A 24301-nucleotide genomic window follows, 5' to 3' on the forward strand; every position below is an offset into this window, starting at 1 on the left:
TTATTGTAGTTCCGTGGTATAGTTTGAAACCAAGGAGCATGATTACCTCCTGCTTTATTTTTCTTTCTCAAGATTGCTTTGGCTATTTAGGATCTTTTATCATTCCACACAAATTTTGAAATTATTTGTTCTAGTTCTATGAAAAAATGCAGTTGGAATTTTGATAGGGACTGCATTAAATCTGTAGATTGCTTTGGGTAGTATGGACATTTAAATAATATTCTTCCAATTGTGGGCATGGAATATCTTTCCACTTATGTGTGTCGTCTTCACTTTTTTCATCAGTGTTACAGTTTATAGGGTATAGGTCTTTTACTGCCTCAGTTAAATTTATTTCTAGGTATTTTATTCTTTTCAGTGAAATTGTAGATAAGATTGTTTCCTTAATTTTTATCTGATAATTCATTATTAGTGTACAAAAATGCCACAGAGTTCTGTATATTGATTTTGCATCCTGCTACTTTATTGAATTCATTTATTACCTCTGATAGTTTTTTGGTGATTTTTGTTTTGTTTTGTTTTGTTTATGTATAGAATGATGTCATCTGCAGATACTGACAGTTTTACTTCTTTCTTTCCAGTGTGGATGACTTTTATTTCTTTCTTTTCCTTTTGGTTGGTTTGTTTTAGTTTTGCCTAACTGTTTCGGCTAGGACTTCCAATACTGTGTTGAATAAAAATATTGAGAGTGGGTATTCTTGTTCTTGATGTTAGAGGAAAAGCTTTCATCTTTTGACCACTGAATATAATGTTAGCTGTGGGCTTATCATATATGGTGTTTATTAGGTTGCATTATATTCCCCACTCTGTTGAGAGTTTTTATCATAAATGGATGTTGAATTTTGTCACATACGTTTTCTGAATTTATTAAAATTACCATAAAATTTTCCTTCTTTGTTTCATTAATGTACTGCATCATATTGATTGATTTGCAAATATTTGAACCATCCTTGCATCTCCGGAATAAATCCCACTTGATCATGGTCTATGATCCTTTTAATGTATTTTTTAATTCAGTTTGCTAATAGTTTGTTGGACTTCTCCTTTATTCACTTTATAGCTTACACTTTCTCATCTTTCACTTAAGCATCCTTGCTTAAATATTAAGACCTCAGAGAATCCTTCCTGCACAAAATTGCACCCAGAACATTGTGTTAGAGTATTTGTTACTTCTCCTTCAAGGACATTAACACAATTTGTAATCACAACCTTATGAGAAAGGGACTGTATATTTTTTTATCACCGTATTCCCTGCACCTAGCATATAAAGATTTTGAGTGAAAGAATGAATGCCCGCATGTTTATTAAAGGAAGCCATATGGTGTAAAGAGGTATCATTTTAGGGGGTTACATCCTGCTTTACCACTTACCTACCTTCAGGGCTGTTGGAGGTACAAAATTAAATATAGTTATTGATTTTAGTTATATTGAACAATAAGTGGATTGGGGCCATTGTTGAACTATAGAGAGGAGGAAAGAGGTATGTACAGACGTGCATATAAACAGACTACAAAGGGGGAATTAAAAGCATTCGATACCCAGGTGTAGGGGTTCTCAGAGTGTCTTTTTCTTCTCTGGGTACTTATCATACTATCTGTCTTATTCTAGGTGCTAGGTTTTTGTGGCAGCAGACGTTGTCCATTTCATGGTTCCTGGCATGTAGTAGATACTTATGAAATGTTTGTTAAAGAAATGAATGACTAATAGACAGTCACTTAAACACAGCTGTTCAGTGTATTACAAGTAGAAACAGTGATTCATTGCTTCCCACTACATTATGACATAATCTTATTTTATCTACACAAGAACATGAGCTTGATTTTCACTAAATAAAGCATTAGTATTCTGTTTCATGATGGAATACATTGAAAGTTTTCTTTCCCTCCCACAGAGAGAACATTGATGAAAATGCAATTATAAGAGTGATTTTCTTTGAAGATATACACACACACACACATATACACACACACACACATTCTCTTATTTTCTAAAACTTGTTCAAATTTTATTTATCTGTATTTGTATAAAAAATCACTTTGTATCAAAAATCTATCAAAATGTCCCGATTGGTCAGGGATTGTCTGCAAAATTAAATAAAACAAAAGAGATGAACCATAAGCAACAAAATACACTTTACTAGTTTTGAGAAGCTGTGTCTCTTGGTCATTTGTATGTCTTTCTTAGAAAATATATCCATTTAAATCCTCTGCTTATTTTTGAATCAGGTTGTTATTTTGTTGTTGACTTATATGAATTCCTTATATATTTTGGATATTAATTCCTTGTAAAAGATATAATTTGCAAAACTCTGTTCCCATTCAGTAGGTTGCCTTTTTGTTGCAATGATGGTTTTTTTCACCAGGCAGAAACTTTATTTTGATGTAATCCCATTGTTTGTGTTTTAAACAATGCCTTTAGGTGTCTTTATTTCATTTATTCTCACCTATTTCATCACTGGCTATATTTCTTCTGAGCAAACTTCCAAAACACTGAAGATGGACTAGCACTTTAATTTTTTTAAATTTTTTTAAAAATTTTCATAGTATCACTTGCTGCCCTTAATGCCCATCACCCAATTACCCATCCCCTCACCTACCTCCAGCAACCCTCAGTCTGCTTCCTAGAGTTAAGAGTCTCTCATGATTATTCTTCTTCTCTGATGACTTCGCATTCAGTTTCCCTTTCCTTCCCCCATGATCCTCTCTGCTGTTGCTTATATTTCACATATGAGCAAAATCATATGGTATTTGTTTTTTTCTGATTGACTTATTTCATTTACTTCACTTAACATAATACTCTCATTCCATCCACGTCATTGCAAATGGCAAGATTTCATTTTTAGATGACTTCATAATATTCCATTTTTGTGTATGTATATCTATATTTATTTATCTATCACATATTCTTTATCTTTCATCCTCTGATTGTCATCTGGACTCTCTTCATAGTTTGGCTATTGTGGACATTGCTGTTATTAACAATGGGGAGCAGGTGCCCCTTTAGATCATTACATTTATATCTTTGGGGGAAAAACAACTAGTAGTGCAATTTCTGGGTTGTAGGTTAGCTCTATTTTTATCATCTTGAGGAACCTCCATACTATTTTCCGGAATGGCTGTACCAGTTTGTGTTCCCACCAGCAGTGTAAGAGGGTTCCCCTTTTTCCGCATCTTTATCACCGCTTGTTGTTTCCTGTCTAGTTCATTTTAGCCATTCTGGCTGGTGTGAGGTGGAATCTTATTGTGGTTTTGATTTGTATTTCCCTGATGCCAAGTTTTTTCATGTGTCTGTTGGTCATTTGGATTTCTTCTTTGGATAAATGTTCATATCTGTCTTCTGCCCATTTCTTGACTGGATCATTTGGTTTTTTGGTGTTGAGTTGGATAAGTCCTTTATAGACTTTGGATACTAGCCCTTTATCTGATATGTCATTTGTAAATATCTTCTCCCATTCTGTAGGTTGCCTTTTAGTTTTGTTGACTGTTTCCTTTGCTGTGCAGAAGCTTTTGATTTTGATGAAGTCTCATTAGTTCATTTTTGCTTTTGTTTCCCTTGCCTTTGGAGACGTATCTAGCAAGAAGTTGCTCTGGCTAAGGTTGAAGAGGTTGCTGCCTGTTTTCTCTGCTAGAATTATTTTTAAAGATTTATTTTTATTTTTATTTTTATTTTTATTTTTATTTTATTTGACAGATAAAGAGCACAAGTAGGCAGAGAGACAGGGAGAAGGAGAGGGGTAAGCAGGCTCTCTACTGAGGAGGGATCCCGATGCAGAGCTTGATCCCAGAACCCTGGGATCATGACCCAGCCGAAGGGAGCTGCTTAACTGACTGAGCCACCTAGGTGCCCCCCTCTGCTAGGATTTAGATGGAGTCCTATCTCATATTTAGGTCTTTCATCCATTTTGAGTTTATCTTTGTGTATGGTATAAGAAAATGATCCAGTTTCATTTTTCTGCATGTGGCTGTAAAATTTTTCCAGCACAATTTTTTGAAGAGAATGTCCTTTTCCATTGGATAATTTTCCTGCTTTGTCGAAAATTAGTTGAAGTAGAGTTGAAGGTCCATTTCTGGGCTCTCCACTCTGTTCCATTGATCTTTCTGTCTGATATGTGCCAGTACCATATAAGAATAAAGACTCCTTGCTTTAAAATCTGCAAGTGGGATGACTCTTGGAGAAGGTGGCAGAGTGTAGAAACATAGGATAATGTCATTAGAAAATGTTTATTGTTGCTAATAAGATTGTATAGAAGATTGAGAGAAATCTCATGTAAGTATGGTAATTGAAATTCAATAATTGAAAGTTTTTAAGAATCAATATCAAATTTTTTTTCATATATTTCTAATATACACACCCCACAATGTTGTTTTTCTTATTGTATATGCTGAAATTCATAGCAGTAATTATGAGAAAGTTTTTATTTTTCTCTTATTGCTGGGGAATTCCTTTTTCCCAATCCCAGAGAATTTCCAAATTCTCTTAATTGCTTGGGGCCTGAGAAATTGCTTGCCAACATGTCTTACTCTAGAGAATGGCCTCCCTAACCTCTGACTGAACATTTCCTCTGTGGATTTGGGGGCTTGGTCAGGTCATCTGGTGGGAGAGAGAGCAGTTCTCTTAGAATGCACAAGAGATTGCATTTTAAAGAAGACCCTGATCTTAAAGTGGTTGAATTGCTTACAAATTTGTTTCCAGAGGAAGGGGAAAACTTCTTGTGTGTTTGGTGTATGTGTGTGTGTGTATGTGTGTGTATAGACACATACACATAAATGCATGGATACACATAGATAGATACAGATATATAGATTCATACACACGTATGTTTCTATGCATTTTTAAATGAGAAAGCAGTAAGCAGTTCCCATAGGACTAGTTATCATTATGCCATCTTATAATCTTCTTTAGTCTCAAAGCCCTTTGTAATTTACACACACACAAATCTCATTGAATAATTAACTATTGCTATGTACTTCTTGTGCTCATTCCTCTGCTTGAAGAACTTCATTCTCGTTAAGCATTACACTTGGCATCATCCACATTATGGGGGAGCTTCCATATCCCAAACCCTTCCATGCTGAACTTTATACCTTGTGCTTTTCGCCCTAGTGCTCAGCAGTGATCCCCAAAGGAGCAAGTAATAGAAGGAAAAGGCACCAGCTCAGTTCAGGAGAGGGAATTTGTGATAAAAGCCCTATCACAACAGTGATAACACAAAAGCCTCCTCCTATTCCATCTCACTATTGCCATTGGGGGATAATATATTCTCTCTGAGATGTCCCTTTGGTTTACTTTAGCTTATTCCATGCATATTTTTTTTTTTTAAAACTTAGGTGGAAGGAGGATGAGCATGGTATAACGTGTTTGTTTCTTTAACTTCCATGTAATTCCATATAGTCTTAGTTACAATTTTAAATGGCAATCTCTACTTTTTGTTTATTTATTTTCATTTTTAAAATTTATTTGGAAAGAGAGAAAGAGCACAAGAGAGAGACTGAGTGCAGGGGTGGGGGGAGGCAGGGGGAGAAGGAGACAGAGAATCTCAAGCAGACTCCCCGCTGACAATGGAGCCCAAAGTGGGGCTCGGTCTCATGACCCTGAGATGTTGAACTGAGCCAGAATCAAGAGTTGGTGCTTAACTGACTGAGCCACCCAGGGGCCGCTAAAATTAGAGTCTTTACTTTTCAAAACAAATGTTGTTACATTTGCTTATATTTTGATGTATTTTTTTTTTTTAAAAAAAGAGCTATGGCAAATAGTTGTTTTCTAAAGTGGGCTTTGAACTTGAAGTTGTTTAGGCCTGTAGACTAAAGCATATTACATCGCCCTTTACAAGTTTTCACTACTTTTAAAAATCGTTGCTTACCTGCTCATCTTTTTTCTTATTGAAGTGCAGTTGACAAATGGTGCTATATTACTGAAGTATGGTTGACGTACAGTGCTATTTCAGGTCTCTAACATAGTGATTCGACAATTCTATACATTGCTCAATGCTCACCACAATAAGTAAGGGTCGTTACCATACAATGTCATTATAATATTATTGACCACATTCCCTATGCTATGCATTTCATCTCCATGACTGATTTATCTTATAGCTGGAGGTTTGTACCTCTTACTTCCTTTTCCCTATTTCACCCATCCCCCTCCCAACCTGTTCTACGGCCACCGCCAGTTTATATTTAAGACTCTGATTTTTTTTTGTTGTTCTTGTTTGTTTTGTTTTTTAGATTCCACATATGAGGGAAAAGATATAGTATTTGTTTGACTTATTTCACTTAGCATGATATTCCCTAGTTTTATATTCACTATATTTTACTTATTTATTTTGAATGTTTGATTCTTGTGTTGTACTGGAAATGATCCCATGTCCATATCTGAGAGCACTTTTTGTTCCTTTGTTCACCAGGGATTTAGTATCCGGCATGTGCACTTTCATTGTGCTTAGGGTAATTTCATTGCTTCTGACTGATTTACATCCTTTAATGCATCATTCCCCAAATTTATATTCTGGAGAATACTTGTTCCATGAAATATTGGTAATTATTCTATAAGAGGATTACAGGGTTAAAAAATTGGAGAAATACTGCATGATAGATATATTCTTGGGCATTAAAAATAAATTATGGTTTTTAGAAAATACAGTAAAGAAAACTATTTTAACCATATTTAGTAAATACACGCTGTATTTATCGGATGGCAGAATCAGTTTCCTTGTAGGTGGAGTACCCATTAAAATTAAAATTACTTATTTAAATTCCTGTTTTGCAAATTACACTTTGGGAAATACTGTCTTAATGCAGTTTTGGAAATAGCATTCAAAAGTTAGTGGCCCAGTTGTCCTTAGTGTATTGTCAGTCCCGTCTCCCCTACTGGATCCTCCCTCTCTCGAGCCCTCTTTCACTTTTATGCCTAAGTTTGTGCTTCAAGAATTACATCTTCCATTATGGATAAACCTTGAGCATATTTATGGAATCTCCTGAGCTACCTGAATCCTACTAAATGAGATAAAAAATGAAAAATTATCCGTTAGAGAGAATGAGTGCCCTGACTTTAATTCTTACTGGGGCACACGGTACAAGAGCATGGGGTGCTCAGAGTCTAAGAGGCTCAGTGATGACAGTGAATGGTTTATCTGCTCGTTACTCTTTGGCTGTTGCATTCCTTTCCTGATTGGTCTCCCCCTGCCTAGCTTGTCTTTGCTGTAAAGACCCTATGGACTTTTTTTTTTCTTTAAATTGGACACCACAACTTATATAGTGTACTGCACGTACTGTTAACTTAAATCATTCCACACGGTTGGTAGATACCAGCACACACACAACACAGGTCACTTACTTCCCTTGCATCTCTGAGGCTCCGCGCTCTGATTTTCTTCTCTCAGTCAGAGAGCTTTAGCTCAGTCTTCTAGAGGGATCAACATTTGCTGCCTGTTCCTTCTGAATTAGTGTTTCTAAGGCTCTGCTTTAAAGCCGTCTTTTTTTTTTTGGTAAATTCTTCTTTTGTATTCTTACCCATATCCACGTTTTTAACTCTACTTTCTTTGTTGACAATTCCTTCTTTTCTGTTTTGGATCCCTCCCTTGCTGTTGAGCTTCTTGTCCTAAGTCTTGGTTATTGATTAGACATCTTTATGTGGATGTCTTTAAGATATCCTTATGTCAGCACATCCAAAACAAAACCCATCACTTCTTTGTCCAGAATATAGCTCCTCCTCGTACCCTTTTTCTGTCCTGATTTCTGCTCCTGGCAACGACCAAATTATCCTAGCTCTACACTTGATTGAGGCTCATCATTTATGCCTTAGTCTCATTCACCACCCACGACACAAACACTCAGCCCCATCAGTCTGGTTCCTATATCTCTCTTGAAGAGCTCCCTTCTCTTTACTTCCATTGTCTAAATAATTGTAAGACTTTTTGTCATTTTTACTTTGGCCTTCCCCAGATGATTCTGGACAGGAGTCCCTGTCACTGATCTTGCTTATGTCCGGGACACCCTATATGCTATATGCAGAATGATCTATCAGAGGCATCTGCTTGGAATTGTTACCTGCGTCTCAACCTTAACTGGTTTAAAACCAAATCTCCTCTTTCCATTGTCATCTTCATTTTAGAAAATAGAAATTTCATAATCGTTGTTGACAAAGCCAAAAAAAAGGTCTTTGGTGTCATCCTTGCCAGATCTCTTTCTCTCATACCACACATCCAATATGTCAAGTTCTGTTGGTTCAGCCCTTAGAAGAAACTCAAGCATTTCCCACCATTTCTACTACTGTCACCATAGTCCAAACTACTATCACCTTCTTCCTGGATCATCCCTGTAATGACATGCTTGTGTCCTTGTAACTCTTCTTTCCAATAGCTGTGAGCCACCAGTGGCTGCTGGGCAAAAGAAACAGGATTGATCAGAATGAGATATTTAAAAATTTGCACCAGAGATTGAAGAATTAACACACAAAACAATGAAAAATATCTTAATATTCTATATTGATTGTATATTAAAACAGTAACATTTGGGATAGGTTGGATTAAATGGTGTTATTAGAATTTCACATTGTTTCTTTTTACTGTTTCAAAGTGACTCCTAAAAAATTGAAATCACATATGTGGCTGACACTTATCTTACTGTTAGATGGCACTATTCTAAAGTCTTTTTTACACACAGCCATTAGAGCTATCCTTTTGAAATGTCAGAACTTCCCATTCCTCAGATCAGAATCTGCCAAAGGCTTTCCAGCTCCCTTTTTGCAAGGGGGGGGTGGAGGGTGGGCAGGCTATACAGTGGATCTACAGCCCAGCATGTTTCTTTTCCCTCAGCTTCTGTGCGTCTCCTGTCCAGTGTGTCTCCAGGTCCGCAGGTCTCCTGGTGGCACCTTCCCCCAACCTCCGCCAAGAGTCTGTCTCTGGACTGGCATCCCTTCACTTTGCACACTCTTTCCCAGATGGTTTCAAGACTCCTTCCTCATATCTCTGTCTGGTGTCTCCATGAATGAACATCCCTTATCAATAGTGAGGATTCAAGAGAGAGGCCCATCCTGACCACCCTGCCTAAACCAGCATCCTGCTTATCTGCATATGCTCAGTGTGGGGTGGCTTCACTCTGAATGGCTCCCCATTGTCTGTAGAATGAAATCCACATTGTTTAGTATATCTAGGTGTCCCTTTATTGTCGGGCTATTTTCAAACTCTCCGACACATCTCTCACTGTTCCACTTTGCAGCCCACATGTCATGTGTTCTGAATCACTTAGAGGAAACCTAAAATAAGAAAAAAAGTGATAAAGAATATATTAGAGGTTTAAAGGATTATTATTAAACATAGATATATTTGTGTACAGAATTAAAATTCATCGACCTTCAGAAACTGGATAGGGTACAAGCAGAACTGGCATTTCAACCTTTTGAATTCCATGGATATCCATCCCACAAAATGGACGTTATAACCAATACCAAAGGCAAGTGGACAGACTCACCAATAAGGGGTTTAAACCTTTGTGAAAGGACCTTGGCACGAAGGAATTTTCCTTTACTCATATTTATTTTCCTCTGTAACAACTAAAATGTTCAGGGGTTTTCCCTCCTAATTAAAAAGGTAGCATAACTTATCAATAGTTTAGTTAGACACTTCATTATAAGAGAGTTAAGGAAGTTTTTAGAATGAGCATTTCTAGCATGGGCAATCTGAAAAACAAGAATTTATGGCTCAGCAATAAATAAATAAATAAACCCTTCAGAAATGTTTATTGTTCCAGCTCATTAAAATGTTATGTCTTTTGGACAGTATTTCTTAAAGGCCATAAAATTAATAGTGTATTTTAAAAGTTTTATTGGCACGTATTTCCTAAGTCCAATTTAGCTCCAGTGTTTAATTGTGCTGTCTCATACAGGCTGGAAGTCTGGCAGTTAATATTATTTTTTCTGTTTTAAAAGAAAAACACTTTCCTTCAGGGCTAGCTTCCACATTTTTGAATGTGTTTATTTCACACTGCCTTGCATTTTCATGCGCTGAAATCCCGAAACTCTGACAGAGCTAATCTGGATCTGGTATTTCTTTGTGTCTTAAAATTATGCTGAAATTTCAATTAATAACTAATCACACTCTTGGCCTGGGAGAATACAGGAAACGAAAATCCTGCATATCAACTACCGACGTTAAATTTTAAATCTTTCAATTACACAAAGCAAGGGAAGCAATAAGCATTTATTGAGTACCTGCAACGTGTTAGGTGTTGCATGGACTGTGGAAGATTATAAGGCACCATGAAGTCCTCAAATATAGAAAAATCCCAACCTATTCATTGCCTTCTATAAGTGTACTTCATAGCAAACAAATTTCTTTACCTCTTCAGGGAACCTCCCTTCCACCTACTAGTCCTATTTAAAATCTACACAATAAGAATATCTCTTCCCTGTTAGTCTTCCTAAGTGAAGTTGCTTTATCTCAAGGCTCCCAAACCACAGACAGACATGCAGAGTCAACATTTGCAGAAAATTTCAGACTTCTTAGAGGCATAACTTTTAGGGGAACTGTCTTCTCTTCATCCTAATTGCCTTTGCTTAGATCTCTTTCAAAGTGCTTCATGTTAAGTGCCCTCTGTCATTAAGTCTTTAAGGAGTGGCCAGTCATGATATTTTGATGAGAAAACAAAAACAAAAAATGAGACTTATGACGAGGGAGTTAGTGTAGCTACAGACTCTGCTAGTCTCAAGCTGGTCTTAAGTTCATCATTTCCCTTCTCTTTCTCCCATTTCTGAATACCCTCACACTTAGCCAGGAATTCTGCTAGTTTGCCTGGTGGAAGTGGCCCAAACCATCATTCCTGAGGCGTCGGAGCCTTTGAATCCTGTGCTCTTTCTGGCTGTCATTGCTGTAATCTGTGTTCACTGTCACCACCAGACACAGAAGCACCCAGAGAGGTCCTGATAAAGCTCCAGTGCTCCCTATATCCTCCTCTCTGCCTTTGTCCTATAGCAGAAGTTCTCTTTCCTCATGACCATGAGGGCTGATTATCCCACCGGTCCAGTCACCCCCTCTCTCGGCCCACTGATGCACTGGTGTGAGAGACACCTGGGAACCGGGCAAAGCCCGGAGCCCTTACCATGTCCAAGAGTGATGATCGTCAGCTGGGGATGATTTTGCCCCAAAGGGACATTTGGTAATATTTGAAGTGATTTACAATTGTCCCATTTGGGAGAGGGGTGGCTGTGGCTATCTAGTGAGTAGAAGCCAGGGGTACTGTTCAACAACCTACAATATACAGGACAGCTGCCACAATAAAGGACTCTCTGGGGGCACCTGGGTGACTCTGAAGATTAAGCCTCTGCCTTCAGCTCAGGTCATGATCTCAGGGTTCTGGGATCAAGCCCCACATCAGGCTCTCTGCTCAGCAGGGAACCTGCTTCCTCCTCTCTCTCTGCCTGCCTCTCTGCCTACTTGTGACCTCTTTCTGTCAAATAAATAAATAAAATCTAAAAAAAAAAAAAAGGAAAAGGAAAAGAAGAAAAAGAAAAAAAAATAAAGGACTCTGCCTTTGACTTAGGTCATGGTCTAAGGGTCCTAGGATCCAGCTCCTCATTGGGCTCTCTGCTCAGCGGGGAGCCTGGTTCCCCCTCTCTCTCTCCCTGCCTCTCTGCCCACTTGTGATCTGTCAAATAAATAAATAAAATCTTTAAAAAATATTTTAAAAAATGACAGTAGGGCCAAGGCTGAGAATCCCTGACCGAGTAGAAATGATTCTTCCCCAGGGACATGGACTTTTGTTCTCAGAAGGCCTAGAGCTCTGGCCACAGAAAGTATACAGTCTGCCCGTGGTTTACTGGAGAGAGAGTATAAAGATTGACTCACTCCACCCCTTGGGTCTCAGGCACAATCTGTTGGAGACGCAGGACCAGATGACAGCCATTGGTTCACTGCGTGGACTGCATTCCAGAGGACAGAGTCCTAGACTTGTCCAGTCAGAAGATAGGAAGGCTCCAGTCTTAGGGCTGTGGTAGGACACTGAGGTAGGATCCTGGCATGGTGATAGGACTGTGTTATAGTTGTGCGGGTGGAAGAGTTCTACAGGGACCAGAAGCTTCTGCTGTGCATAGAATACATTCAATGTAAGGACAGGGGCTTTTTCTTTAATGCCACTGTATACACGTACCAGGTACATGGGTTCATATGAGTGGCTTAATAAGGGTCTCGAATAAAGATGAAATAGCTCGGGGTGAGTAAACAGTGATCCGATAAATGAACGAAGCCTTGCCTGAAAATTTCCACGTGCACTGAATGTTTTAGTGTGCTATCCGCAGCTTCTTAGATGAAAAAACTTAAGAATGTCAAGTCTGTGGCTTCCCTCTGGATGTCATGATGGCAGCGTTCAGCATACCTCATGTTTATTCACAGCGTCTCTCTCCTGAATCGGATCGAGCATAATTCAGTGTAGGGTTGTTGGTATAATACTGACTTTTAGATTCAGCGTTCTCCTTTGCTCCTGGAGGATGGTTCCGCTGACGCGTTCATGAAGGCGCTGAGTGAGATTTTAAAAGAGGAGGAGGATTTCGGTGGTGAAGATGGACTGTGGAAGAGACCACAAGCACACAGAAGCCTGGGGATGAGAAATCTCTGGGCATGTTTTCAGGGAGCAGCAACAATTAGAGATTAGGACCCATGAAGTGTGTAGATGGGAGTTAAGAGGAAATCTTTGAAAATGTAACTGGAGCTACAGTTTGCCACACCTGTAACCAGCAGGTTAAAGCACCTCACACCATCGAACGCCAGGTGGCTACCTCTACCCTGTGATACCCATCCCCCTCTGCAGGAAAGTTCCTGAGCTCTATGGGGCACTACATGCTTTTTCTCTAGAACCATGCCGTCCAGATCTATCTTGCAGGACCCACCTTTGCCTCTGGCATCCAGTTCTTCCGAACAGCTCGCGTCCACCTAGATAGCATCCCCCAGCTTTTATTACTTTGCACTTCTTAATTCCCATTCACCCCCCGCTTGACACCATTTGATCTTCACTCCTCAGTCCATAAGCAGCCAGTCGAGGAGGAGGCCAGTTCTTTGATCTTCTGTGTCCGCAGGCAGACTATTTGCACATAGGAGGTGCAGTAAATAATTGGAAAGGTAAAAGCACCCGGTTTGATGATGCTTATCTGAATCCCTTCTACATGTGAGTTTTTAAAAGTTAGTATGTTTCAGGCAAAAGGTCGGTAGCTTATGGTTGCGGGCTTGTGCACCTTACTATTTAGCTAGTTTTTTGTGTGCATCCAAATTAGAAGATGAGGGGGTATGTATGACAGTGTGGGGGTATTTGTTTTAATGCTTTAGAACTTCTCCCTGTCTAAACCTCAGCCAGAGAAAGAACCCAAGTGATCAGACTGGATTTCTTTAGCTTTCACAAATCTTAGAAAATTTAATTTCTGAAAGTTAGTCAAAAGGTGTCAACATGGTGATTTTTAACATGGTACCATTTTACAGCATAGTAAAATGGTAAAGATATCACACTGTTTTGATGAAATTCCATGTGTTTGTTTTACTCACCACCAATAATGGAAATGCCTAATAACGATTTCCTTTAAATTGATGTATTTTCGTCACTGTAGTCATCACTGTGTGCTTTTCCTACCAGGAGGTTCCCGTTCTGTAGGTTCCTTTTCTTCCTTTCTCCTACCCCACACTTTCTCTCTCACGCATACACCCTGTGTTCACTTCTTTCCTGTGTACTTTTGCTTTGAATTCTCCTTGATGGATCTTGTTTTTGTCGGCTTATTTCCTAGATGGGAAGCGATGGAATTTTACGCCTCAGTTCTTCAGCACTAAATAATGAATTTTTTGCATATGCAGCTCAAGGATGGAAACAGCGACTGGCAGAAGGTAAATTTCTTTTTTCCATTATTCTTTGGCATATCTGAGTACACACAGTATACTGAGCTTTGCACCTTACTCTGATTTCTGAGTCTTTTTCTCCCCCTGAAGTATACTTTAATTTACTAAAAAACCCATTCTGTTCCAAATGACTTCACTAATTCTTTGTCATACTTGGCATTTTTGAGATACAACATTTTTGAAGGAAGCACGATCTCCAAAACATAATAAAAATTTTTGATTAGCTAGATTTTCTTTGGAGTCATAATTTTAATCACTTGCTTGAAGTATTATGTATTTTCTTAATGTCCTAGAGCCTAAAGAATTTTCTTTAGGCTTTACTTTCTTTTTAGGCTTTACTTTCTTCCCCTAAAGTCACCATTTCACCTGATTTTTCCTTTAGTCACCAAGCTTCTTGAAAGACTAAAAATAACCAATGGTGGGGCGCCTGGGTGGCTCAGTGGATTAAGCTGCTGCCTTCGGCTCAGGTCATGATCTCAGGGTCCTGGGATCGAGTCCCGCATCGGGCTCTCTGCTCAGCAGGGAGCCTGCTTCCCTCTCTCTCTCTGGCTGCCTCTCTGTCTACTTGTGATTTCTCTCTGTCAAATAAATAAATCTTTAAAAAAAAAAAAAAAACAAAAAAAAAAAACCAATGGTACTACGTTTTTACTCTCTTACCCGCTCAAATTGTTATGGTTGGGTGTGACCCCACTATACACAACTAAAATAATGCCTCCTGGAGAGTATTAATGGCTTTCTTTCTTTCTTTATTTTTTTTAAGATTATTTATTTGTTTGACAGAGAGAATGAGAGAGGGAACACAAGCAGGGGGAGTGGGAGAGGTAGAAATAGGCTTCCTGCTGAGCAGGGATGCTGATGTGGGGCTTAATTCCAGGATCCTGGGATCATGACCTGAGCCGAGGGCAGACACTTAAAGGAGCCAACCAGGTGCCCCTGTTAATGACTTTCTAATAGCAAAGCCCAGTTTCCTCTTCTTGGTCCTTACGTTTTATGTTCCTTCTGCAATATCTCTTTTTTCTTTTTTAACCCATCCAATTTGAAATCATGTACCTTAGACATTCACAATATATTTCAAATTGTTTCCTGCGGCCGCATTGTTGATAGCCATTCCTCTGTTTCCATCTGGAGCTTCTGTTCTTCCATCTGATGACACAGGGTGGATGTCTCCACCACTCTCTCTGGTACTTCCTCTTGTCGCTGTGCACATTCACTAAGCAGCCTCTTTCACCGCCTGGTATAGCCCCTATGCCAGATCGTCCACATCTGGTTCTAACTCCTCGTGTTCTGTTCCAAATGCCTGCTGGATCTCCAGAGCTGATACCAAGCACCTGAAAACCATAACGTCAGTATTAACCTCACTGTCTTCCCTTCCCTTCACCTTGCTGTCCCTTCTGCCCCTCTCCATTAATGTCACCTCTGTTCTCACTTTGGAACTTGCTCTCTCTTGTCCTCTCCCATCTCCTGATCCGGTCACGACCTGTCGATTGTGCTCTGACTCTGAATGCCCTGGAACACTCCCACAGCTGCTGGCTCGACTGTACTCTCTGTTTCTCATCTATGCCATTCAGCAGCCTCCTGGCTGGAGTCCTCCCATGTCTACACCTGGTTTTTAAGCCACTTGTTAGGCCATATTCCTCCCCGAGTGGATGCCGTCAGGACCTCCCTCTGTCTCTTATAGAAAAAATGTAGAACTTTCTTTAAACCATGAATTTGCTAATTGGCCTCAGCCTACCTTTCCCATTTCATTTCATGCTACTCCTACATTCTCACAATTGGCCACTCAAAAGAACATAAATATACATATTCATATCTCTGTGCCTTGTGAGTTAATTACTTTATAAGAGCTTGGTCATCCTTCAAAAGCTTACTCAAGTACCATTTCCTGTATGTGGTCTTCCCTAATCCATTCAGGCAGAATGAAGTGCCTTTTCTTCTGTGCCCTCACTACCTTTATTCTTACGGCCTCTTCAGGGCTTTCAACATTATATTATAGGCAATTGTGTGCCTTTTCTCCCGCCAGACTGATTTCATTAGGGACACTGAATATACGCTACTTCATTCACAGCCCCTAGCATACACTTTATTTGCTGAGGGCTTTAAAGTTCACCTACGACTAAATGACTATTTGAGCGATGTTCATAAAGAGAGAAGCTGAAGAAATATTGTCAGTACTCAGCCTTTTCTTTTGCAACATCCATAAAAGTTTACTCAAATTAATTACATTTTCCTTATTAATCGGTAAAAGATAATGATAACTTTTACTCAGTATATAAGCATTTGCTTTCTAGGAGAGTTTACTCCAGAAATGCAGTTGCGGATAAGGCAAGAAATTGAGAAGGAAAAGAAAACAGAACCTTGGAAAGAAAAATTCTTTGAAAGGTTTTATGGAGAAAAGTAAGTACTAGAGCATTTTTTTCTCATTTCTCTCAGAAGGAAATGAAAATGTAATTCTCTGCTTCACATAGCACAGTCATATGCTGTAAAACTTAATAAACCAGTGATAAAAGGCAATAGTCCCTCAGTGTAAGAAATTGCAGGTAAAATTATAGTGGCATATCAGCACTTAAATTTTTAAAAAATGCATTTTCAAGGGTTTATAACTTGTCCATGAAAATTCATTTTGGACTGAAAGTAGCACATGAAATCCTATAGAAGTCAATTATGGCTTTCTTAACTAGATTTTAGTAAAAATCTCCTGGTTTTAATCCAAGTATATTCATTAAGGAATACTTGAGAGCTAAGTAGTTTTAGACACCCTTAATTCTCCTATTTTTCTGAAAATGTTGACTGTGCGTATCTTGTTTAGTCCTTGTTTGGGGGAGAGCCTTGAGTGTGACCAGGTTTTAATTCATTATTTCTCTTCATATGTGTTTCTTTTTAAGATAACACCAGCCACACATAAGCATGGAAGCAACTAAATTACATTGAAAGTAGTTTTACCTTTGCCTTACATTTAGAAGGGGCATATTGTACTTGAGCAGAATTAGAGACTCAGATCCCTAAGGAAGAAGGAAGGATTTCGGAGCTAACAATTGACAGTAACTTTAGTTCCTCCTCACAAAGTAATTTTTCCTGGAACTCCCACATACGTAATTAATGCCTGGAAGTTGTTTTGCGTAAATGACACTGAGGTGGTTGCAGGTAACAATATTTGTACCATTTGACTTAACTTCATAGAATGTCCCTTTGTAAATAGGGAAAACAGTGTCAGGAGTCTCATATAAGAGTTGTTCTTGTTCTCCTTCGTTCTTGTTCTTCTTCTTCTTCTTCTTCTTCTTCTTCTTCTTCTTTTTTTTCTTTTAAGATTTTATTTATTTGTTGGACAGACAGAGATCACAAGTAGGCAGAGAGGCAGGCAGAGAGCGGGGTGGGGGGCAGGGGTGTGTGTGGAAGCAGGCTCCCCGCTGATCAGAGAGCCCATGCAGGGCTGGATCCCAGGACCCTGGGATCATGACCTGAGTGGAAGGCAGAGGATTTAACCCACTGAGCCACCCAGGCAGGAGTTTCATAGGGTGCTCTTCCTGAAAAGGGATCCCGTGATTAACAGCCTGCTTACCCAGAGAAGGCTAGCATTTGGGGGAGTGTTCTAAATAGCAGTACCCTCAAGTAGGAAGGCTTGTTTTTAATTTTTCCTGAGATTGTGGTTGTGTATACATCTTTAAGCAAAACTAGCAGGAGATAATTAATGCGTTTTCTCAAAAATTAAAAATGCAGCAACCTCCTTATATGCCTTCAGATATTGTCACCAGCAGCATTACTCAAGGCTCACTGCATCAGAATCCTTACTGGGGCTTTTAAAAATAGATACAGATTTCCAGGATCCATGCCAGACATACTGATTGGGAATGTCCAGGAGGTGAGCCCAGAAGTATGTGTTTTTAGATGCTCTTTAAGTCAGGCTGATGCCCAGCAGGATTAAGAACCATGGAGAATGACATTGCAGACCACCTTGGAGGTTTCCCCCAACCTTGTGTGTGACAAAGGGAGTGTTGGGAGCACCCTTTCAAAGGCAAAACTGAGCTAGTTACCTCCAATGTATTAGTCCTTAGTTCTTGATTGTTGGGCATATTTTTAAAAATTTTTTATTTTTTTTTAAAGATTCTGTTTATGTATTTGACAAAGAGAGACACAGCCAGAAAGGGAATACAAGCAGGGGGAATGGGAGAGGGAGAAGCAGGGAGCCGGATGCAGCTATAAGAGAGACACCCTTATTTCACTTTTACGTTAAAAAGGGGATTAGGGAACTGAGAGACAGTGAAACTAAGTCATTTATCCAGGTTTACACAGTGTGGTGAAGTGATTTGCTCAGCATCCTAGGGCCACAATTCCTTCTCAGAAAAGGTCACACCTACATAATTTTTTTACATAAAATTTGAGGGCTTCCAGACTCCCATGCATAACAGGTTAAGGGGCCCTGCCTTGGAGGGTAACTGCTACAATACTGTGAGTAAGCATGACCCCCCCTCATCATCCCTGAGCTCTGAATACAAACATGTCTTTTATTTGACCCTTTCCTTGCTGCAGTTTATCCATAGAGTTTCTTTTTCCATCTTCAATTACATATTGGATGATAGCCGTATTTTGGACATTCCAATGTTCTTCTAATTTTGTTACTTCACGATTATTTAAACTACCCCAGTGTGTGAAAGATTGTTTTTCCTAGCGCCAGATAATTTTCAGTCGACATGAAAATTTCACCTCTCTTAACTTTTCCCAAGAATGTTGCAATCCAGACTCCCCCATTGTTAAGATTTGTCTCCTCTAGTCTTCAGGCTGTGTGTTTGAGCTCTCTGTTATGGTTCTAATTGGCTTACTCTGCTTGTAACATAGCACTGTTCTGTATTTGCTTTAGTCACTTAGAGATCACCCATACGTGCACTAACTCAGAATGATAGATTTCTGGACTTACCTGTTTTCCTTTGTGTTGTTATGCGGTGTGCTGTGAAAGCCAACCTTCTTTGCCTTATGCCATCTTAAATCTATTTTGTCATGGAAATAATAAAATGTTGACATAGGCATATTTTATACAGTACTGTTCTCCATATAAACATATATATATATTATAATGTAGACACACATGTATAATATATATATTTTGTATATTCCATACATTTGTGATACTTAATATTAAAAATATTTAATATGAATTAATAAATTTATTATATCCTTATTAACCAACCAGCAGAAATTTGGCTGCCAGTGGATAATTACTGTATATTTTACACCTAACCTAGTATCAGTAGTATCTCTACTTGGCCTAGCCCCAAGGGACCATATTTCTAGTTGATTATTCTGCTTTATCTGTAATGTTGTAATTCTGCTCCTCTCAGTGTAGGATAGTTATAAATTGGAGTTTCGTTTGAACCCATCTTAGAGAGTTGAAAGAAAAGAAGCTAATTATGAGGGCAGTATTTCCTAGCTTCTTTTTAGAGTCTTCTGAATGTTAGCAAAGAAGGCAATGAATACACCCCCAAAAATGTATTCAATGTTATTTCCCTTTCATTTTGGAGAATTTAAGTAAAAGGTTGAAAATTTCACTGAGGTATTTTCCTGCATCGATACTTTTAGCTGTATTTCTTCACTCAAATATGTTTGAGAATATTTCTCTCTTTGTAATTGTCTATACTCGAACTTCTTTTAGAACAGCTTATTTCTCTACCATGGGATGCTGATGGTGTAAGTTAGTATGATAGGAAATAGTGATTTCCAATATCTTTGTAATTCTGATGAACTTTTCCTTATGACATGAATATTAGGTTACATTATTTCTTAATGCTCTTTGTTATCTTTCATGGAATATCCTTACAGGAAGAGATCACATGAAAAAATTTTTAGATCTTACCTTATACAAATATAATCTAGTAGAATCAACTTTGTTGACCCCAAATATGTTTGTTATTCTTTAGTGAAATTTCCGTGTTGTCTTAAGTTACCCTTACAGACTAAAATAAGGTTAGTGATAAACCTCTTACATTGGTTTAAGAGAATTTAATCTTTGGAAGTCATTTCAGTTTTAGGATTTTACAGCATACCCATATCCCATTGATCTTATTTGCTTATACTGCATCCTCTGAAGACTGGGCAATTTTCTATGATAAAGGTAAATTGCTACTTTTTGACTAAAAAGTTTTAGATCTTATCCATTCTTTTGTTTTGTCTGCCCATATATTCTAATCTTTTGTAGGATGTAATTTTTTAATTCCTTTTACATAACATTTGGCAAAGCTCATATTTCCTTGCTTACACAATAAACATCTGTACCAGATAAGTTAATAAAACAAAATTTAAAAAATAAATAAATAAATATAAAAATCTGAATCTTTCTTAACCAGAGTAGAGTTTATTTAGTTATGATTTATAAAAAAAAGTAGAAGAACTAAGTCATCATAAACTAGCTTATATAAATTAAGCACGTTACTTAGTGATTGTAAAATTAATTTGATGCATTTGCTTTTGTTGAATACACAACACATGCGCGCACACACACACACGCACACGCACACAAACGCACAGACACCTATATCTCCAAGTAGTACCTTTCATGTTTTGTGGTTGAACAATAATTCACTATTTCCAATTTCTGTTCAGGTTGGGCATGTCAAGAGAGGAATCAGTAAAGCTCACTTCTGGCCCAAACAGTGACGGAGCTGAAAGTAGTTCGTGCGGAGCCTCTGGCCTTCCGGGTCTTTCTGCACAGACTCCCTTGGAAGAGCAACAGCCAAAAAGCATGAAAAGTCCAACTTCTCCAGAGCCTGGTTTCTGTGCTACACCTTGTCCTATGGTAGATGTAGGTAAAGATGGAATGGCAGAATCAGACTCAGAAGATATCTTGATCCCTGAAGAATCTGTGATTCAGGAGGAAATTGCAGAAGAGGTAGAGACTAGTATCTGTGAATGTCAGGATGAAAATCATAAGACAATAACTGAATTTTCTGAGGAGTCTGAAAGTCCAGCCAACTCTCATGAAGAGCCTCATGTAGCACCTCCTGAAGATAACCCGGAGTCCTGTGTTGTGATGAATGACGTTTTAGAAACTTTGCCTCATATCGAAGTGAAGGTGGAAGAGAAATCCGAAACTCCCCAGGAAGAAATGTCGGTTGTTATCGATCAGCTAGAAGTCTGTGACTCTCTCGTTCCTTCCACTTCCTCTGTGACTCATGTCAGTGACCCAGAACATAAGGAGCCAGAAACTGCAGTAGAGACCAGTCTTTCAAAAATAAAAACAGGGTCCTCTTCTTTAGAAGACCAGTTTCCCAGCGAAGGGATTGCTGTAGATATGGAGCTACAGAGTGATCCTGATGAACAGCTTTCTGAAAATGCTTGTATCTCAGAAACTTCTTTCTCTTCCGAGAGCCCAGAGGGAGCCTGTACCAGCCTGACATCCCCAGGAGGGGAAACTCAGTCCACCTCAGAGGAATCATGTACTCCAGCCTCCCTTGAGACAACGTTTTGTTCTGAGGTGTCCAGCACTGAAAATGCAGACAAATATAACCAGAGAAATCCCCCTGATGAAAACCTTCATGCATCTTTGATGTCAGAAATATCTCCAGTATCCACTTCACCTGAAATATCAGAGGCATCTCTGATGTCCAATTTACCTTTAACCTCTGAAGCATCCCCTGTATCAAATTTACCTTTAACATCAGAAACCTCACCCATGTCTGATCTACCTTTGACATCAGAAACATCTTCAGTGTCTTCCATGCTTCTCACATCTGAGACCACTTTTATATCTAGTTTGCCACTTCCTTCAGAAACATCTCCAATTTCTAGTTCTTCCATGAATGAAAGAATGGTGCATCAGCAAAGAAAGTCCCCTTCCCTATCTGAAGAACCACTCTCCCCACAGAAAGATGAAGGCTCTGCCCCTGCCAAGCCACTGGGGGAGAGCCTTCTCTCTCAACAGAAGACTCTGTCAAATACTCCTGAGCCCATCAAAATGGGTTCCTCCATTGTTCCTGAAGCATTTCCGTCGGAAGACTTGCATGTTAAGACTCTGAATCAGCAGCCTTGTAAATCACATGTTGAAACTGAGAAGGCCTATCCTGCTTCAATTCCAGAACCCCCTTCTATAGAAATGATAAAAGTGAAAAATCATAATGTCCTGCAAAGAACAGAAAAGAAAGGGGCATCTTCACCATTGGAGTTACCTGTCTTTTCTGAAGAGACAGAGAGTAAGGGAAATGAGCTTCCATCAGCTAAATTACAGGACAAGCAGTATGTCTCATCAGTGGATAAGGCTTCATTTTCAGAAGGCTCTAGAAACAAAACACACAAGCAAGGGAGCTCACAGAATCGGTTGGAGACCTCACATTCTTCCAAGTTGTCAGAGCCCTCCAAGTCACCAGATGGGATAAGAAATGAAAGTAGAGAATCTGAGTTATCGAAGAGGAAAACTGCAGAGCAGCACAGCTTTGGAATTTGTAAGGAGAAGAGAGCTCGGATAGAAGATGATCAGTCAACCCGGAACTTACCATCCAGCAGCCCACCTGAGAAAGAACAGCCTCCAAGAGAAGAGCCCAGAGTTCCACCTCTCAAGGTATGGACTAATAACAGCATTAAAGACAATTCCATAGATAGGCTTTTCCTAGTTAGATGCTTAATTTTCAGAATTAAATAAGGTTTTATTCCCTCCAGGTTTTATGTAGCAGTTGATGATCTAATATTCTAAGCACGAGTCTAATATTAAATGATCCTTTTTAAGGATTGCTTAGCTCACAAGATAATCTCAGATGCATTATATGTTTAGATTCAGCATTTAAGGAAAAAGAAGTGGGGAGGGAGTACAGGGCCTGGAGGGGCCTATAGGCCATGAGATGAAGGATCTTTTGGGAATTCCAAGGTATAAGACAGAGAGACATGCACTTGGGAAAAGTTGAGAGAGAATTTAGTCCCCAGTCAAAGTTCAGTAGGACTAGGGAAAGAGTCAAAAGTCAGAAGTGTGCATGAAGGAGGAGAAGGTGCAGGATATCGGTTCATTTATTTTCCAGCAAATATTCACCACCACCATTTCCTAACAGAAAGGACCTGACTTATGGATGAGCCTCATTAAATATTTCTTGAGTAAATCAATAAAATTGCTTTGCACACTCTGAGGGGAAATTCTGTAGCTATACAGATATACAAATCTTTTTTTTTTTTTAATTGTTGAGATAGTAAAGAGGCACTTAACTTCACAGATAATAAAACCTGTAGTGAAACATTCCCATTTATACATTCTCTTTTGACCCCAGGTAGGTTTTAACTCTCAGAAAACAAACCTTTTATATAAATTGGCTCTGCCTAAGTAAACTGAAAATTAAGGCTAATTCAAAAGAAATACTTTGTTTAATTAAAAAAATCCTAACCAATATAATCTATACTTATTTGGTGCTTTCATCTTAGTCCACTTATACTGCCCAACGGTAAAGTGCATTATTCCGCCATAGGTTTGGTCTAGGATTATAAATGTGTTCAAGCTGTGTTTCTCTTAATCTCTTTCTCTTTACTTTTCTCTGCTCTGACATCTATTTTATGTATGTGTCTCATGATATCCATAAGGCTGACTTTTAAGAGTGTAGCTCCAGTTACTCTACTCAATAAAGTAACCCCTATTAAATAAGATTCTAAAGATGTAAAAGATGAACATTAAGCACCAATTAAAGGCCCCCCTATGCATTTTAATTTCTGAAGCAGTGGAAAGAAAAATATAAGTATGCTTTTCATAGGAAATATTTTTGAACATAGCAGTCTGTTTTTCTTGTCAAAAGCTTGTTTTCAACGTAGTATATTCTTCCCGGTAGATGGATAACATAAATAGATTTGGTGTTTATTTGGCCTTGAGCTCTTGCTTAAGTATAGCTAGGTTTAATTTTTTAAATGTTTTTAGTTGTTGTTTTTCTTTTAAGTAAAGAAAATATTTAAAAGGAAAACTGGAATCGCCTTTCTAAATTCATTTTTTTCTTTGAAGCCTTTGGTTTAGAAGAGAAACATCACAGGTTGGAAAAGGAGAAATGATATAGCTCAGAAAGATCATTTCATCTACCGAAGTTTCAAAGCATAATTCCAGATTGATACGATCCTGTAGTATGTGTCAAGCGTTTATAGTATAAATATACATATGTTAAGAAGGGAGATATGTTTTCTAGGAAAAGCTTTTACTAGAGGGAGGAAAACAAAGGAAGTATAGTACTTGTCAGGAGCCCTGAATGGGGAACCATTATGTCACACCCTTGTTATAAGATCCCAGGGCAGCCTACTTTCCCTCCACAGGCTCAGTTTTTTCTACTGTAAATTGAGGGGCTTTAACTAGGTTCCTTGCAACTCTCCAAATCTGTGACCCTAAAAATCTATGACTCTCTAATCTATGACTCATGTTTCTAGTGCCTAGAGCATTGCTATAAGATGGTGGTTGAGTCTTATGCCTCATGAATTTGGGAATGACTGTGAGTCTCT

The 24301-nt window shown here is 38.6% G+C and overlaps 1 protein-coding gene across 5 annotated transcripts in view; it reads left to right on the forward strand.

Moving 5' to 3' along the window:
• Window positions 1–24301, forward strand: part of ASXL3 (ASXL transcriptional regulator 3) — a 184357-nt gene that overhangs the window by 151309 nt on the left and 8747 nt on the right. For all 5 annotated transcript variants that reach the window (XM_045065493.1, XM_013055998.2, XM_004752339.3 and 2 more), the window contains 3 exons: window positions 13759–13855; window positions 16156–16261; window positions 20456–22406. In XM_045065493.1, the coding sequence (XP_044921428.1) occupies window positions 13759–13855; window positions 16156–16261; window positions 20456–22406 (2154 nt within the window). The remainder of the gene's footprint in view (window positions 1–13758; window positions 13856–16155; window positions 16262–20455; window positions 22407–24301) is intronic.

The sequence above is a fragment of the Mustela putorius genome, unplaced genomic scaffold (genome assembly GCF_011764305.1).
Source record: "Mustela putorius furo isolate JIRA1106 unplaced genomic scaffold, ASM1176430v1.1 tig00003858_pilon_pilon_pilon, whole genome shotgun sequence".
In the NCBI taxonomy this organism is placed as follows: domain Eukaryota; kingdom Metazoa; phylum Chordata; class Mammalia; order Carnivora; family Mustelidae; genus Mustela; species Mustela putorius.